Source organism: Argiope bruennichi, chromosome X2 (assembly GCF_947563725.1).
Source record: "Argiope bruennichi chromosome X2, qqArgBrue1.1, whole genome shotgun sequence".
In the NCBI taxonomy this organism is placed as follows: domain Eukaryota; kingdom Metazoa; phylum Arthropoda; class Arachnida; order Araneae; family Araneidae; genus Argiope; species Argiope bruennichi.
Genome location: NC_079163.1, coordinates 91,772,291 through 91,792,576, shown reverse-complemented (window position 1 = coordinate 91,792,576; position 20,286 = coordinate 91,772,291). Strand labels below are relative to the sequence as shown.

The 20,286-nt window shown below is 27.1% G+C and overlaps 1 protein-coding gene across 2 annotated transcripts in view; it reads left to right on the top strand.

Annotated features, from left to right (window-relative positions):
- Nucleotides 1-2,304: 2,304 nt before the first annotated feature.
- Nucleotides 2,305-20,286, top strand: part of LOC129960250 (tyrosine-protein kinase HTK16-like) — a 45,660-nt gene continuing 27,678 nt past the window's right edge. Inside the window, exons 1-5 of one of the 2 annotated variants that reach the window (XM_056073524.1) lie at nt 2,305-2,871; nt 4,224-4,407; nt 15,357-15,515; nt 17,794-17,937; nt 19,175-19,359. In XM_056073524.1, the coding sequence (XP_055929499.1) occupies nt 4,272-4,407; nt 15,357-15,515; nt 17,794-17,937; nt 19,175-19,359 (624 nt within the window). In that variant the 5' untranslated portion in view covers nt 2,305-2,871; nt 4,224-4,271. The other variant, XM_056073525.1, reaches the window with a different exon arrangement.

Here is a 20,286-nt window from a genome sequence, read left to right as displayed (position 1 = left end):
ACCATTCAATTTTACAAGTATTATTTTCATTTCTAAGAATTTCATTACATATTTTTGAATTTTATATTTAGGGTTTTAGTTCCAAGTGTTTAATATGAAATATTTCAATTTTGCAAGTATTATTTTCAGATCCAAGTTTTATCTGAAGTTTTGAATCTTGTGTTTTTAATAACAGTTAAAATGCTTAATTTAAAATCATTACTATACTGATATTTCATTTGGGTGAAATCATAATATTCATATTATTATTAATAATTTATTTTTATTTTAATAATTTTGTTGAGTCAGACTTTCTAGAATTTAAGAATAATATAAGCAAACCTGTCAGATTATTTTCATCAAATTAAGTGAACTACATAATAATAAGAATACATTTCTGCACTATATCATTTAAATTTTAATATTTTTTTATTACTGTTTATTATTAAGGTTTTTATATAATATTTTCACAATTGCAATTCTTTGTCTTTTTTATATTTCTAATGTAAAATGATGAATGGGATTTCTGCATAAATGTTTATATAATGTGAAGGTAACGGAAACTTGGGTATGCCTTTAAATTTTAATTTTTCTTATTTGACCACCACTGTAAGGTAAGGCTGTGTGTCAAGGGCCCGACATAATTTCACGTCTTTAGTGGGGGGAAAAAATGTAATGATATTTTAAACTTTAATTTCAACTTAATTAATTTCCAAGATTTTATCTTAATTTAGCCCACAGTAAGTTCATTCGCTTATTTCATGATCCAATTCCACTTTCTCTACTTAATTAATTCAAGAGAAGCTTTATAAAATTGCTTAGTCAGCTAAACGCCGATATTTTCACACGCTCGGCGTGAAGGGGTAAAAATGTCCAGTAAGCACATTCTTTCTTAAAAGATCCCTGTGTTTCCCTTACATGTGATTGACATGTGTCAGAAATCCCTATCAGAATCTTATTAATATATTAGCACAATGAAGAAATATTTTCCCTATCAAAATCTAAGGTTATATAAGGCGAGGGATAATTTATTTCGGCCTTTTTTCCCCACTTCGGCTTTTGTATTGCGCTGCGGCGGACGTCTTGTCCGCGTCTCTGCTTGTAAATAATTATGCTCTCCCGATGGATTAAAAAGAATTTAAAAAGACAAAAAGTTTCTTCACTGTCTTCAAACTGCATCCTGCATCACATAAAATAATGTTATACATATTAGAAAGCCGACAGGATTCGAATACGATACATATATATATATATATATATATTAATGTGAATAAAAATTTTATACGAAACCAGTTAGAAACAAGGCAAGTGAGACAATGACTTTGGTGCATCCGCATTTGATTTTTATGGAATAAAGAAAAATCAAAACACCAATGCTATTTTTATGTTTTGTTTATAATAATGTCTATCTAAACTTTTACTTATAATAATTTTTATTCATATAATAAAAAACAATGTACGTATAGGTGACAGTCTGTTTAGTGCTCTATAGCACAGAATAAAAAAATTGTTTCAGCGAATTTTTGAAAATAAAATCTTAAATGAAATGAATTATTAAATTAAAACTAATATTCATCTGCTAGAATGTTTTAAATAAATTTATGCAATGTTTTAAAAAATTTTAGCGAATTTTGAATACCGATACATATTGTTCAATATTTCTGACGCATCTTTCGGTATTCTTTGGTATTCATATAATCATTCAGTATGTGGTGTTACTGGCTATATTGAACCAGGCATTTAGTTGATAAAAAAATAACCTATTCGATGTATGCAATCCAGTGAATCTCAAGAACAAGAATCATTGATGCTAAGGAGAATATCCTATTCGACGTAAAGTCCTTGATCCAGTTTTCAAGAAATGACATCTTAAACAGCTCCAACCCTATTCGATAAAAGCTCCCCAATCCCTGAAATGATAAAGAGACAACAGATGCATTTCCGGACACGACCAGATAAAGGGGCGGTTTTGTCTCAAACTAAAACCGATTACTGCCATAAAAAAGGAAGTGTGTTCAATATATTGCCCGAAGGAAATCTGTAAATTCCGTAAGTGAGCAGTTATTCATTATCCTCTTCAAAAGCGGTGTCATTCACCGCATATTGCTATAATGTTATTTACTCGAAAATGTTCTAAATTATGTGTAAGTCACAAGGATAGAATATTATCTGCGACTTTATTCCTATATTTGTGCTTTTTCGTATTGCGACCTTTTTAATTGCATCCAAAAGTAGATTTTATTCCAGACGCCACTTGCTGACAATACAGAGAATTCATACTTTGATTGTCAATTTTAAAGACATTTTAAAAGTTAAAAGTGTGATCGAAAAAACTTTTATTTGAAAAAGAGATTTAAAAATAACACAGCAAAAACATTTATTTTTCAAAAATTGGAGATATATGTATTCCTAAGGATATATACACTAGAAGAAAGGCTTGTAAATGAAAAGATCGAAAAATCTACATCAATAATTTAACGTAGTATTGACTGAGTAATTGCAATTCCATTTCCGATTCAAAATAGGTGAATTAAATCCCGCATAATTCGTCATCTTTCATTGCGATAAATTTCAAGTGGACATTGATAATGAACCATTTCATTTCTAAATGACACTGCTTAAAAGAAATTTATTGATTTCTGGAATAATATACTCTGACCACCAAGAACAATATATTTTCATCCTCGATTGAACATCAATTCATTTTGTTGCACGCAACATTACCAATGCAGTACAAGTATTAGTAATATAATGGCAACTTTTCAGGAACATCTCAAACTCATCAACAATTTTAGTCTTGAATCTGGCTACGTTAGTGCAATCAAACTTATTTCAGTGGAATATTGTTTTTGTAGTTAAAAATTGTTTTTTATACGGCCAAAGAATATAAATGTAAACAAAACTTTTTCTTTCTCTGTGCTTTTATACTATTTATTGCAACTATAATTTTTATAACATGCGCACAGTTTTATTATTTCTCAGAAATTTCCTCGAAATGAAACAACTTCTACATGTGATTTAAGATGCAAATAGTAATTAACTTTTTTCCTTTTCACTTGTTATTTCTTATAATTTCTAATTACATCATAGAAAATTAATATATTTAAAATAAAAAATATTTTAGTAATCATAAAATGGTTGAAATAATAAGTTAATTATTATTTTGTGGTGGTGTAATAAATAATTTAAGACGTCCATGAAAAATTATTTTTTCGCACGCATCACTTTTTACCTATATGCATGACATGCAGTTTGATTTTCTTGATTTTAAAGCATTTCACATCTTCGTAATTTTCTAATTTTCAAGTATTACCTGGGAAACTTGCAACTTGAACAATTAATAGCGACATCGAATTCTACCGAGATTGCTATTATATTACGTTTACGATATCAAAGTAAAAGCGTATTTTCAAGTTCAGAACAATAATAAAAAAATCATAACAGATATCGTACGTATCATGTCTTAGACAAATAGTGAGAGAAATAATACACAAATATTTTCATCATTAAATTCTGTTTTTATGCTGTAAATTTTATCAAGTTTGTTTCATAAAATATTTGTTGAATTATAGCTAGAGATACTATTTAACTTTTTTCGGTATTTCTTTTGTACAAAAAGAAAATATTTTTTAGAACCAAATTTAAATTACTTACTACTGTTATTCGATTTATATTTTAAATATTTAACTTATACCAGTGAGTGGATGTTCAATATATTATAGTTTTTAGTAATATAATTTGTAAGCTGTATACCAATTAGCATTGTATTATTAGAAAATTGGACAATGAAATGAATGTATGTTATAGGCCTGCTTAAATTTTAGTGTGAAAAATTTTTTAAGAAGATGTATATGTTTTTCATTTCTATGCTTAATGTTCTATTTTTGGAATAATAATTTATGCTAGTTAATGTGTAGGTCAATGTTGAGAAATTAACATGATGAAAGTGAACTTTTATGCCAACAAAAAGAAATCAGTATTTGTATAGCAAAATTGTATTGTCATTATTTTAAATCCTTCTACTATCTCTTGCATTTACTTTTTGTTAGAAGAATTTTTCATCAACTGTAGCTTCAACTATGAACTGTTCCGAGTCCTTGCTCTGCTCAAGTTTGTCTGAAATTTTGATCCATTTAATATCAGTTATTTTGTTATGCTAAGATTGAAACTTAAATTAAAAATGCTTCGTTTTCTAAGTTTTTCTGTTTAATTTATGCATTTATTTAAGCATTTTGTATTTTCAGCTGTGATTGATTGAACATGCAAGGAAATCAAAGGTCTTTTTTACAAAAATGGATGCTGAAGATACCATAAATCCACCGTTACCACCATTAGTTAAATCTGCATCTCGTACTTCTTTAGATGAAGGGATATCTTGGTTTCATGGGAAGATAACAAGAGATGCTGCTGAACATATTTTGGAAATAAGTAAGTTTCGTCATATTTAAAAAAATTTACAAATTACATATGATTTCTTAGTGATAAAATAATTGATAAGTTGGGCTTTTGAAATATATCCTCATAAAAGTTGCTTTACATTTAATTTCTTAATTATTGCCTTCTAGATTTTTAAAAGGCTGTCCAAGAAGTATTATCTTCCCTCAAAAAAGGAAATGTAAAAATTTAGTAAAATTATTCATCATGGTATGACTTAATTTCATATTGACTTACTTTTTTACTACTTCTGTAAAATTACATATCCAGAATTAGCAGGCCCAATCTAAAGGATGAATTATCTCTGTAAGGGATTCTGGTTGCAAAATATTTTTGAGAGCCCTAAAATAATTTTTCCAGAGTAAAAATGAAAGGGTTCAAAATAAACATTAAATAAATTTGATGCGATTTATGATGATATCTATTTGAATATCCTTATTTCATGTTGGATGACTTTTGTATGATAGAACATATAACTTTTGCAGTACCTGTGGTGTATAGCATCGCAGTTAGAAAAGACAATTTATTTCTTTTAAAGCTGTTGAATATAGGCTGCAGTAGGAGATAACCCATAGAGCTGATATATAAATGGAGGAAACTAGTTGCTTGTTTCTAGTCTAAACAAGTGTATACAACATGAGCCATGTGACTTGTCAGAAATCTGGCCTTTTTTGGTGCCATATCGCAAATCTTGGCATACTCAAAAACTGCCGCGCAACATTTTGCTTCCCGGCATTGAGTCCGGTCGGTTTTCATTCCCGGTTAACATTTCCTAAATAATATATATATATATATATATATTCATTCTTTAAAAACTAAGCAAACTGGTTTCGAAAATAATGTTTTCTTTTTTACATCAATAGCTGAATTTGTTGATTTAAATTATGTTTACTTTGTTTTTGTGCATTAATTAAAAGTGAGTATTTTTCTTATTTAAGTAAACATTTTATTTCTTTTCTTTACCTAAAAACATCTTTTAATTTTACATTACATGTTCAAATACTTTTATCATTATCTCATACAGATAAAAAAAACCTTTTCATAATAAAAGCAGATTATAAAAGTGACCCAAGTCTTTTTTTTTTTCTTGAATATTCTGAATAATATTTATTTTTGCAAAAAAAATGAAAAAGATATTAATTAAAACTGTTAAATTATTTTGAAATAATTTAGAAAGAAAAAAAACTCTAGCTTTGAATCGAACCCAGGTATCCTGAATGCTACGCCAGCACCCTAACCACTACACTACTTGAGCACTCGTTCCGGTAACACATTATTAGTATATAAGCTAATTTGAAAGTTTTAAGGTTGACTATTGAGTCGTAATATTTTCATTAATAAACATTCTAAATGTATACTATCATTATACAAAATCTCATTTCGAACTCAGTTTTAAACCTCGTGCCTTCTCCTTGTTAATATCAGTTTTAAATATTTCGCTGCTGGTTCATAGTATTGGTGCTAACTTTGCTTCTAATTACCACAGAAACAAAATTAAATCATTTTTGGAATCTTAAATGTGTTGATTTAATACAAAATAATAAGGAAATTCGAAATTTTTCCGAAAACGGTGATTTTAGGATATGTGCATATTGCAACTTATTAATAAGTGTTAACATTCAGACAAAATTTTTATCTGTAAAGATAGCATTTCTTTCTTTAATAGTTTATCTTTAGAATATCCACTAGTTTCTTTTTAGATCTTAATTTAAATTTATAAAAACATGCAATTACTGCTAGCACATTTATGAAATTTTACTATATAACATTTTCAATAAAACATATGTTTTAGTTTCACTATTTCATTCACAATGATGATTTAATATCTTTCACAGTATAATACAATTCGAATAGTTATGGTAGAAAACAAACAACATATTGGAAATAATAAGGAACTTTATTTGCACTGAAATAGATGCACAATTATTAATCGGTCAATAATGTTTGTGTAAACACTTGTATTGGCGAGAAAAAATCTTGAAAATGATTTTATCTTGAAATGAGAAAATGATTTTATCTTGTCCTACACAAAAAGTAGGGTTGCACTCCCTCTATCAGTGTCTCAGCTCTATGAGATAACCTGACTTCAGGCATGCATTTATTCATTTTTTTTCTGCTGTATGGTTTCAAAAAATTTCTCCATGCTTAAGAGGGAGCATTGTCATTCCCAAGTGTGTGAACGAAATGTCGTAGAAGGTCACCAAATATCACGGAAACAAGTTACTAGGGTCAGTAAGATTGACCATATGGGAAGTTCAATGGGAACATTCCTACTTTGCTTTTATCACATTCTCTTGTAATAATAATATTTTTTAATCTCTTTTACATACTGGTATTCTATATGCTGTACATACTATACGCTGAACAGAAAACTTTTGTGTGCTGTTAAATAAATCAGTATTATATCTGTATATTATGTCTCATTTCTAAAGTTTATTTATGGATTAGAAACTGAAAATATTTTTTGTGAATATTAAATTTGCTTTATTGATATAAAATTGTTTTATTATTAATTTTCTTTCCTAAAATGATCTGTAAAAAAGAATACACAGTTTTGGATTTATATTTCAATAAATGTGTAAAATTTTTTCATTCAGCATTTATAAGAACAATAAAAAAAGACCAACATTAAATGATCAAATTAACTAAGGAAATGCAAATAATAATGATTATAAGAATGACTTATTTTTACATTTCTGTATATTGCAACAAACCCCCTAAATCTTTTCTTTTAGACTAATGAACTAACTAATCAACTTATGACATGCTAAAGAAAGCTGTAAGAATGACTTGTTTTTTACATTTCTGTGTATTGTGACCTAGACACAATTTGCTTGTATTTAGAGATACAGTCTATGTAAATGAGATAGGCATTTCAAAGTCGCAGGATTTTCCCATTCTCCACACTTTCCCTTTTCCATTATCATGGTTTTTACAAATCTTTCTTTTCCCTCACACCAGTACATTTCAGTTTGAATAGGAAACAAAAAGTTGGATATTCTGACTACTATTTGAAAGATTATATGTTACCGAAATATTCTAACATGATTATTTTCTATGATGATTTAATAAGGGCCATATAAATATTTCAACATATTTTTTTTTGTTGTTAAAAATTTAATGGAAAATGTAATCAACCAATTTTATACAATTGTTAAACTTTTGAGATATTTTTGTCAATATATAAAAGTAAAATCTAATGAAAATTTTGCTTTTAAATCTTGCAGAATAATTAAAACTACATGGTTTTTCTATATTAAATCTGTTTTTAACTTTTTTCCTTAAAAAAAAAAAAAATGTAAATTTTATTATTAGAATTCTGCATATTATTAATTCTACATTATATATATTTTACATATATTAATTATTCACAAAAATTTCTAAACATTTAAACATGAAAAAATAGGTTCAATAGATTCAGAAATAGTTATGCATAAATGAAATCTTGTATTTTTAAGAAAGTTTAATAAATATAAATTTCAGTATAATAAATATGCAATTTTAATAGCACACACATTCAATAAATTAATATATTAAAAAAATAAATATGCATCCTTCAATAATTGTAATCTTTTCAATTGAATCGTCTCTAGCACCAAATGTAATGAAGTCCTGTAATTGTAATTTCTCCACATGTTTTGAACTTTTTTTCCAGTCGTTCATGTTATGTTTAATAGTGCTTCATCAAGCAATTTCCTATCATCTTAAATTTTGAAAAAAAAATTATGTACAATTTCACCATTCATCTGCACCCAGATAAATTCTATTGCATTGTGTGTTGCCAGTGGTACGGGAGGGGGGGGGGTCATCACTCACCACTCTTATTTCAGCAGTTATTTTCTGCATCTGTAAGAAAAAATTCTTTTACTGTAGCTTTCGGTTTAGATGACACCAACTCTTTTAAGTAACTGCACATATTATAGAGAACCATCTTTGATTCTGTCCTCATATCAGGGCTATTCATGATAGCAGATCTTAAAGAACAAACACTTTAGTACTATTTTGTAAAAATGAATCGAATTATAATCAAGAGAAAATGGCGAGAGATCAAATTGTAATGCATCCACCAAGATGTAGAAAATAAAAATGTATTAAAACTCCTGTATAGCTCTGTAAAAAAAAAAAAAAAAAAAAAAAAAGCGCTACTGTCTGCTGCATTGTTGCCAAGCCGATGGAGTAAAAATTGTGTGAAAATTTATGCAGACTATAAATTAAGTGGCACAGTTTGTTTGATGTTAATATTTGTAGATTGTGTGCAATAATACATATTTTCATACTTTTTTTGATTAATGATGTTGGTGAGAGGTTAATGGTCTTATTGCTGCTGATGCGTTGTACCTCCTTTTGAAGGTTTTGTATATAAGGTTGTGTATATACAAAATGGTTATGTATTTTTTAAATCATGCATAACATACTTATAATGGGATGTGCTATACTTGATTCAAAATATCCATATCATTATCTGTGATAGCCCTACCATTCAGTTTTACTTGATGGCCCTATAATATGCAGGTTATTTCTTGTGATCCCTACTTGTCAATTAAAGATCTTTATATCTTTGGGATTTCAAAAAAATTAAAGATCCTAAATTTAAGGATTTTCATTCTTTTAAAATTTGGTTTTTTTCAAATAAAAGAAATACTGTTAGTAATTTAAAATCAAATTGAAAATTTATTTCGGGGCTTTTAACATTTTGCTTTCTTGGGATTTCAGCACAATTAATATAAGATGTCGCTGTGGAATTTGTTTGATGTTGGGAGAAAATAAAAAAAAAAAATAATAATAATAATAAAAAAAGATCACACCTTTCTAGTTCATTATGAAATTCTTATGTATTTTACTGCTGAGAATTTTGTTAAGTGAAAATTGAAGATTTCTTGTAATTTTGAAAGATTTGAAATACTGTTATATATGTATGCATGTATATATAAAATAACTAGTGAAGGAATATTCCTTTTGATTATAGTTAACTTCAAAAATATCCTTCATATAGACTGAGAAAATGAATCCAGTCAAGACACAATTTTACAGGTAGCTTTGGTATGATTGCCTTATGTTTGAGTTAATTTCTACAAGAAATGGGGGAAAAAAAGTGCCATTAAATTATAATGGATTAAAATAGCAATTTTTCTGCCATTTCTTTGTTCCTTTATCTAATTATTTACCAAACTACCTCTTGAAATTGCATTTTATGTTGATATAATATCAAATTTTATTAGTATTAAAAATATTTTCTTCTCAGGCATTGTTGTAATGCAAATAGATAGTATATAATTATTATCTTTGAACATTAAAACACCAATGATGAGTGCAAAATGCTTGTTTGACCACTATTGATTAATCTGTAAAAGTAATTTTCAAGTTTTATGATTTTTTTCTGTTTCCCACTCAGACAGGATATTTCATGTGCTTCCTGTTGTAAATTATTTACTTGTAATTCTTAGCAATGTGAAATTTTTAAAATAGATTTTGCCATAATGCTATCCAGACTTTAGTAAGTTTTACAAATTCCATATTGAAATCCTTCATAGGTAATGATTAAGCTGTAATCATTAATTTTTTCATTCAAGAACATAAAAATAATCCTTAATATTCTTTCAAATGCCTTGATGCATGAAAAAATTTACTTGTAAAGTGTGGGTTGAAAAAAGGAGTTGTAGTTGAATAATAAGGATGTTGGTTCCTTAAACAGTAGAATGATTCCTATTATAAATATCTTTAAAAATTTGCTTATTTCTTTGTGAAAAATCCTCATCTTTTAATGCCGTATGCAATTTAGGAATGAAATTGCATAAATGAGATGATTTTTTTAAAATGTCGATTCCATTTAAAGTGTAATTAATATATTCTGTCTGGCCCATCATAATTTTTTGAAATCCTAAAATGAAATTGCATCGAATATCCCAATAAGGAAATGTTTATTGAGAGAGATTTTACAATGGGTGATCTTGGATTTTGTTGTTGTCTAATAAAAATTTGGAAACAAATAATAATAATAAAAAGATATTGAACAAAAACTTGACATTATTATAGAAAGTCCTGTGTTTCTTCATTTGCTTTGTTTCTTAAAATTACAACTGTTGTTTTTTGAATTTAAATAAATTTCTTATGGAAAATTATTTGTTGGAAAAATGGAATGGATTGATAACTGTGAGAATAGAAAAGACATCTAATCTAAGAATTGTGAGGCCTTATAAAAATAATAAAGATAGGAGTGCTGACTTTTTTAAAATCGTAAGAATATTTTCTATTATTTAAAATAAAAAGTTGCTAACACAAGAACTTGAATATTTGATATTAAAAATACCTCACAATGATATACAAGTTGTTTAAAAAGGTAGTTAAACTAGAATTTTGTGGAAAATTCCATGGGGGGAGGATAGATAATAATAAAGATAAGGAAATATTATATTGACAGTTTGTGCATCAATATTTGTTATTAATTAACGCAAAACATCATATTGGGTTGGCAGCCTTTTATCTGTGGTAATAAGAAGCATGCTTTCCTTCTTAATCTATCCTAAAAGTAGATTTGAGGAAAGGGAGGCTTAGAAAATGTTATTGTTTGGTTTAAAGAAAATATTCTGAATTGTAAAAAGTAGGGGAAAAAAAGAATATTTTTTATTCGCTGTAAAGTTTTTCATTTGATTTTTTAATAATAGTATTTCAATAAATTAAGGGTTAGTAGAAATTCTTACAACTAAAAAAAAAAAAAAAAAACAAAAAAAAAGTGGAAAAAATTAACTAGAAAGAAAATAAATGTAAATGATATTTTTTGCATAATTACGGGAGAGAGACAAAAATAAAGTTTTAGAATTCATATCAGTGTAATATCTATTTAATACTGGTACTTGATATTTTGCTTATTATTGAAATTCTTGGAATTTTCAAAACATTTTAGTTTTGCCATATATTTTATTTAATTTTATCTAAATTCATGCGGCACAAAGTAAAGAATCTATAAGGCTAAAGCAATTCAAGGGTATTCTATGCTTTATAAAGATTCTCTGAATAGCTTTTGTCATGTTTTATTTATTTTAAAAATGCTAGAGATTTCCTAAACATTAAATGTTTATTAATAGAATTTTTTTTTTTTTTTTTTTTTTTTTTTTTGTCCCAGCATATGTTTTCTGAGTAATTCATCAAATTCTGTCTTATATGAACAAGAATACAGAGCTTATTTATTTTGCAAGATTATCCAGGCCAAAAATGATGACATTTAACGTTTATGATACTGTCTACTTGTGTCAATGAAAATTGATTTAAACACTTTTTTCATTGGAATTTTTTCATTTTCTTTTTTAGGATATTATTAACTTTTGCCTCGGTAGTATCTGGCATTACATGTTAGTTACACTTTTAGCTGTGCAATTACTAGAATTGTGTTGATTACTTTGTCTAGCACAGATCAATATGTAATCTTTCAGGCATTTATTTGTTGAATGAGTGTATAGAAAGGATTTTTGTCTATGGTGTGAATTGTGTCAGTAAACAAGGGTAGTTGCAATCCAGATACACCCAGAATTCTGCTTTCATTCCCTCAATTTTGAAACTTCTGGAGTTGTAGAATACACTCACTCCCTATTTTTCTTAAAGCTTGTTTAGTTTAAATATATTATTCAAAGATTAATTAATTGAATTATATACCAAAGAAAATAAGAAAAATATCCTTGAGTATTAATAACTGGAAATCGAAAGAGAGCTACTCCCTCGCAGCCTATGCATTAAGGAATGTTGAATGTTCATCTTCATGACAACATTTGGAAACTGAGAAAAGGGTTTTAACATCCATATCCAGCCATGGCACAGTCCGCTTTGTGGGAAAGCATTCTGTCATTGGATTAGAAGTAACATCGCTCCACACTATACATGTTCCCTCTTGTATATTAAGAATTTACTTACTAATGCAGTAATTTTTCATCTGCATACTTGTGGTGGATTTCTAGTGGGAGCTTAATTGTTGATAATTTTAATGCTGTCTAGACTGCTGAATATTATTCAATGTCATGAAACAAAAATGCTTGTTAAGTTTTTTTAGGTTAGGAAATCCCTCTGAAATTCATATTAAGAGTTGGATACTTTTAAAGAAACTGATTTATTAAATGATTCACACTTGTGCAATGATGAGCACCACTAATGTTTTTACTTGAAATGATCATTGATTTACTTATTTAGTGAATTATCATTGGAAATGTAATTAAGGATTCTGAAATGTACTAAAGCATTTGCAAGAAATTTTAAATATAAAAGACATATCTTCATTTTACATTTATTGAATCTCATTTCAGGTTGAACTACAAACTTTTAGTTTAATAGATAGTGACTTATATTAGTGGGTTGTCATGGGGCATTATTCATAGAAATATGGCAGCAATAATTGATTGAATAATTAGACAGCTTAACCAAATTTCTGATATTCTATGAAAATAATAAGAAACTATTAAATGATGCAATGAAACAAGTTTAAGATTTTTTAAAAAAATTGTTTGCTTCTTTAAATAATTTGTTTAAAATGTATATGTGTACCACATTTATATCCTGGATTACTTCAAATCATGCCTGACTTTTATCCATCATAGTTTTCTATATTTTTGAAATAGCTACAATTACCCCTGAAATTAGGAAATATGCTACAGAGTAAATTCTAAATGGTAGAAAAATAGTTCAAATATTCAATAAATGCTAATTCACTTTCTTTTTTCAGCAAAGTTTTGCCAGGAAGATAAAAGTTTTTATGAATTTTAACTTTATCTTTTTGAAATTAATATTCAAGTTCTTGCAGAGAAAAATTTAAAGTTGTTTCCAATGGATGAAAGCTGGCGAATTGTAAGGGAGAGTTGTGGAAATATTTATAATGACTTTTATTCTGATATGTCTGTATTTTAATAATCTTTTGAACAGATCAACTTCCCTATTCTGGTAAATTTAACCTAATCAAATATTTTGTCATAGAAGCTTTGATTTAAAAAAAATTTGTATGGTTTGTTAAAGATAAATGGTTGGAAGATTTTCACCAATAGATTGAATGATGAATTTGAATTTGAGTACCTATTTTTTATTTTAAGTAACATTAACTTGATAAAGATTAGAAATTTGGCAGTTTCTTTATGGTATTAACATAGATACCAAAAGCCAATGAAAGCTGGCTTCAAACTAAAAGCATGATATATGTAACATTATTTTATGTGAAGCAGAATGCAGTTTGAAGACAGTGAAGATACTTTTAATTTCGTGACGTCGTTTTATTTCATTTTGAAGAAGCAGGCATATGTACAAGCGATGAGCACACAGAACGACACAGAAAAGAATGACGAAAAGCTCATGGACATTTTATCCCTGGTCTTATATAACCAGAGAAATTGATAGGGAAAATATTTCTTCATAGTACTACTATATTACGAGATTTTGATAGGGATTTTCGTTACATGCGCGGAGAAGGCAGGGGAAACAGAGGGAGATTTAAAAAAAGAATTTGCTTGATCAGCGGTATTTTATCTCTTCACGCAGAGTGTGGGAAAGTTAGTTTTAGTTGATTCAGCAGTTTAACAAAGCTTCTCTTGAATTAATTAAGTAGAGACAGTGGAATTGGATCACGAAATAAGAGAATGAACTTACTATGGGCTAAATTAAGATAAAATCTTGGAAATTAATTAAATTGAAATTAGAGTTAAAATATCATTATATATATATATATATATAAAAGAAGATAAGAAAAGAAAGTAATAGTCTTCTCATTTGTCAGTGGCAAGAATCAATTAGAGGAGGGAAATGCTTTACTTGTAACTTAGTCCTATGTTTATTCATTGAACTTATTTACTGCAGAAGGGTTAGTTGAAATACTCTAGAGCTTTATAATCTTATTATCACATGAAGTGCTTATGTTTGATTTACTAGCAATTTTTGCTTTTCAGCATTAAAATGGCGATTTTATCTGAAAAGAAAGTTTTAATTTTTAACAAATAAATTTAATTTTTAACTAAACAAATTTAATTTTTGTCTTTAAGACAAAACAGATTGTTTCATTAAGAAGTAATTAAAGAAAATTACTCTGTCTTTGAAAAATGAGCTATTTTTTATAATTAAATTAGTGCATTATATTTGATTGTCTGTATTATAATTATTTGGCAGTAGAAACAATTCTGTAGGTTATGAAATAGAACATTTGGTTATCAGAGAATTGTATTTCTTGCTGAAATTTTCTCTTGGTTTTCATTATCAACTGCCCTTAAGACAAATTTTCTGATTTATTTATAAGCTGCTGCCAAAACTTATTTTACAGTTATACACCTATTTAAACAGTTACCAAATCCACTTTCTTTAAACATCAAGTTTTTCAAGAGTTGTAATTTACTTACATATACTTTAGAATTCTTTCTCTGTTTGATTATCATTTTCTGGTAATTAGTTTTTTAAATGAATACCTTTGAAAAAAGAAGGCAAAAGACATTTAAATTCAAACTAAAAAGAATGTATAATTGATAGCTCTTAAATTATTGTGCATAAAAGAGTGCATTATGAAATAATTATTGAAGCCATTCTTTAAAGAAAAAAAAAGTTTATTGTGTAAATATATAACTATAGTTGTTGAAATGAAACTTTTAATTTTTGAAGTATTCTCAAGCCATAATAGACAAAGGATTTGATATTGTCATAATTATTATCTTATGGGGGAAAAAAAGAGTGCTAAAAAATTTATATAAATCCATTAATTCCCCCAAAATTAAGCTCTTTGCCCAAAGTTCCAAGTACTGAAAATAAGTGAAATGAAATTCTCTCCCATAGTAGTCTTCTATATTTTTAAGTGTAATTGGATAGATTTCTTATAAGAAAACACTAAAATGATGATTTTATAAAATAATTTTATCTTTGTGTTCTCTTGATAAAGCTGAATTTTTTTTTTTTTTTTTGTTATTTTATATTTATGTCATGATTTTTTATTTTAGGTGGTAACCATGAAGGTCTCTTCCTTGTCCGAGAAAGTTCTTCGTCTCCTGGTGATTATGTTTTGAGTCTCATTCATGACAATACTCCCATCCATTATCAGATACGTCGTCATGGAGAAGATGCATTTTTCAGTATTGATGATGGACCCATTATACATGGTATTTTTTTTTTTTTTTTTTCCTATTTGAAAATGTTTAGTAAAAAATAATTCTGTATTTAAAGTCATTGCAAATATTTAATTTAAAAGTTGATTTCATTTGTTGTTGTTGTAAATCTGAAAATTGCACTGCTTCTTGAAATTCTTTTTATTTAAAAAAAACAAAACATTAAAGATAAATTTGAGTTATTGAAGAATGGGGCAACTATATTTATGTCTAAATAAAATATTAGAATCTCTTTCTAGTTCCTCCATTAGATAGAGCAGCTATAGCCCTTTGCTTGATCATAATTGTTATACCAGCTATAATATTGTTTATCTTTAAATCTGATTTTTATGCCCCAGAAGTAAATACGAATTCTCATTTTTTTAATGATTTTTTTTTCAGTTTTATTATTTGTAAAATAAGATTTTAAATGTTTAATAAACTTGAAGATATAGTGTTTACAAACTAATAATCAAATTAAACTTAAATGTAGCATGCTTTATATGATACACATTTTAAAAGGGAATTCTGTTGTGGGAGGAATGATATATACACGATTGCATTTCAATGCATTTTCTAAACAGCTAAATAAATATGCTAACAGTTAAAGTTTTTAATTTTTCTTAATATTGTTTTATAAAATTAGTTTTTGGAGTGTTTCAATGCAATAGTAAGGTGATAATTTTAAATTTACATATATATAAATACTGCGTTACTGGTACCAGACAACCAATAACGAGGTAGAAAATGTGACCTTGAATCGCCTACAGAAAATACACAGACTATAGCAGTTGCATGGCTGAGAAGAAGAAACTTTTGAAAATTTAAAAACTTCAATTTATTTCAGCATAGAAGGCATGATTTACATACAGAGAATAAGTGATAAGAAAAACGTCAGTCTAAATCGCAACACAAGAACAGAAGAACGAAAATTTTCCTTTTAGTGTTTTTACTATCAGATTTTGGTAGGGATATTTCTTTAGCATGTGTCGATTAGGCAAGAGAGTTTTAGGTATCTTTATAAGAATGTTCTAAGTGTTAAGGATTTTTATCCCTTCACTCAGAGCATGAGAACCTGCTGAAGTGAGCAGTTTTTTAGAGTGCATGTTGAATTAAATAAAAAGTGGGAATTGGGTCAGGAAATTAGAGATCATATTATTATGAAATTCGAGCTAAATTAAGAAAAAAAGTTTAGAAATTAATTAGGATTTTAATTAGATTAAGATTTATTATTTATATAATATAATATAAAGCAATAATGTACAAAACAATAAAATAAAAAGCTGAGTTTCCATTAACCAAAACAAAAAGCATAAAATAGAATTCCATTCTTTTTAAAAATTTTACTTAAGAGCACCAGTGTTTCTAAATGTGTTTTGATATTCTTAATTTTTCTTAATTATTGTATCATATAAAGTATTAAAGTGTCATGTAAAGTATGCGCATGAAAAATTATTTTTTACCTAAAATCATCTTTACCACTTAATTACAGTTAAGAGAAATTCTACTGAAAATATAATAAAGTAGTAAGCAATACAATAAATATTAAGTAATGAAAAAAAATGAAGCTAAATTATGAAAGTTATTTAATAAAGCTTTTATCACTCTAAATTAAAAAGAATTACTAACTTTATATCTTTTATATAAAAATGCCATGGATATGGAAGAAAAAGCATCCAGAAAGAGAAAAGTATATTAAATATTATATTGCAATCAGTGGAAATGTTTGTAAAAGAAAGGTTTTCAAGTTGTGGCAGCACCAATAAGGATTTCATAATCAGTTCTTATTTGGCATGTCCCAAACCATAAATCATGGAATGAAAAGGATATCAAAATACAATATTTATTGATTTTAATTTTCTCAAACCTTGTCCCATTCCTCTCTTATCATATAAGGGAGAAATGGAACAAGAATGCTGCAAGAATTTTTAACTATTCAAATAAAAGCTAATTTTTGTAATATTTTGCTGTTCTTGTATTTTTTAAAAATAAATTAAAGAGTGTAAGGGAACTTTATGAAAATTCTTTAAATGCTTCAATTTTTTTAAAAATCTTATTCTTCTTAAATAATCTTTTTTTTTTTTTTCTATCTTAATTCTTCCATCAAATTATGTTTGACAAAAAGTTATAGAAATAACTAATTATAATTTAGGAGGTTGATAGTATAAGACGATGAGAAGATAATGCATTATAAAGTTGAAATGATTTTAAAAATTAGTGCATATTTTACACAGTACATTAGTACATATTGTCACATAGTTGAAATTGATGTGTAATTTTTTTTATTTAATAGGTCTGGAAATGTTAATATCATATTATCAAGAAGATGCACAAGGTTTATCTACGAAACTGGGACAGATGTGCAAAGCACAACCTCCTCCATCAGATTCTCGTAGACACGGGCGGACAAATCTTCTTCATCGGGCAACGAAAGAAGGTACCATAATTAGTTTTTAGTTTATTTTTAGATAATGACATGAGTGAGAATAAAACATTTTAAGACCTGGTAATTCTTGTATATATTTATTTAGATCGTTATTTTGTTTTAATGTAAAAAATAAATGAATTAACCTTTTTTTAAAAATAATTTTGGGGTAGTTTGTGGTTTTTGAATTGTTCCATTTCTTCTTTTTAAAAATAAAAACCATATCACATTATCCTTTGAGGTTTAAAACAACTTACTTTAGGCAGAATTATTGCTGTAAAATGTTTTGATGTGACTGTTCATTTATCGAAACCCTCATTTTGTTAGCTCGTATACATATATAATCTTAAATTATTTGGTAAGAAATGTTGTTACTTATTTGCAATGGAAATTTGAATAGGAAATAAACAGTTTGCAACTAACTTTTATTTTCTATAAAGTCTCGGAATAATTTTTATTAAGATAGATTTTACTTTATTGATGGAAGGATTGAGTTAAAGGAAGGGAGGGGCATTGATAGAAATCAAATTAGCAATCATTTGCTTTCCAATTATCAAAAGATAATATGGAAAAGAGGGAAGATTAAAGCAAAGGTAGTACTTTTAAGTTGCATACATAAAAACTTATTTTCATATGTTTGTTTACTTTTAGGGGGGAATATTGCGAATGATTACAAGTTTATGTTGGTATTTATGCATCTGTGACATGAGAATAGTTGTAGACATTGTTACTATGTGTTTCAGTTTATATTGGGGACTCTGTGAAGCTGTTAACTTATGCTGAGCTTAAAAATCCCAATCTGTTATTATTATTATTATTATTATTTTTTTTTTTTTGGCTCTAAAATCAATACCAAATCATAATCCAACACAAAACTGCTGTTGAGACAATTTTTAGAAAGGTATATGCAAACTGCATAGTTCCAGTATTGTTATGTCATGCTTTAGTCACAAAAAATTACTCATTACTTATATATGTAGTAATAAAAATTCAAATTATTTTCAATATGTGCTAAATTTCGCTTTGCTTCATTTTTTTTTCATAAAATATTTTTAATTTGCTTGATTGCAGATCATATAATAAGCAATATTTTCAAAACTGTTTGTAACTAAATTGACAAAATCTTCATAAGAAAATATGTTTTGTGTCTTATTGCATCAACTACGAAAGCTCTGTTTTAACTATGTGCTGTCAGATGAGAAATATGTTATTCTGATGTATCTATATACATTTATTTATTCATTTGCAGGTGAACTAACAGTGGTTAGAGAATTATTGAAATCAGGCTATCATAATTTGGATGCTAAAAATCAAGAAGGCCAGACTGCTGTTCATTTGGCGAGTATTGCAGGATTTGATGATATCCTTGATTTATTGTTGGAAACAGGAGCAAATCCCAACATAATTGATGGCAGTGGACTCACACCATTACATGTGAGAATAAATTTGATTGGAAATATTATAGAGTATATTAAAGATATATATAAATATTATAAAGTATACTAAACTTTAAATTTTGCTATTAAACTTGGTAATTTTTTTAAAAAATGATTTCCATTTTTTTTTTGGCATTTTATTAAAATTTTATTGATTGATGATTTGTATATTTTCACTATGCTTAGCTTGAAAAAGTATAGGCATTTAACTAAGATAATTCAGCACAAATTATTAATTTAATATTAATTTTCTGTTCTTATGTCTAAATTTACTGAAGTTATAAATATTTGAAAATATATTGCTGCACAGCTAAATTTGAAATTCTTAAATTTGTTTGCTAACTTAAATATAATTTTTGGAATTAAAAGTTGAGCAAAATTTCATATATGGAATGAATGTACTCTTCCTTTGCCATAATTGGTATCATTTTTAAAAAGTGCCCAATATGTTCAGAATTGTGATAATAAATAATTGTGTGCGGTTAAATAAATGAGTGTAGTGGCTTGCAAATGTCAAAAGGTAGCTTTAAGTATTTATGGAATTTATTAATTATCCATTATTCCCAGTGTTTGACAATGTTTTTAATTAGAATAATTCCCTCATGCAAGAGAAAGTTAAATGAAATATTAGTTTAAATGCAGTTTTTGAGATTTGATTATAGTCAAGTTGTTTTTAATGTAATTTCATCATTCATTTATCTGCGTTGATCAACATTGAATTTTAACATGTGTCTGGATCAACAATAATGTTGTTAATGATTTAACTGGTTATGCCAATCGTTCATAAAAGGAAATGTTAAAGGTCTGAACCTATGTGATGTGAAATATTTTTTACAAATAAACAATATTTGCATTCTTATAAATATATATGATATCTGTACCACCTAAATACATACACCACCCCCCACCACCACCACCAAAAAAA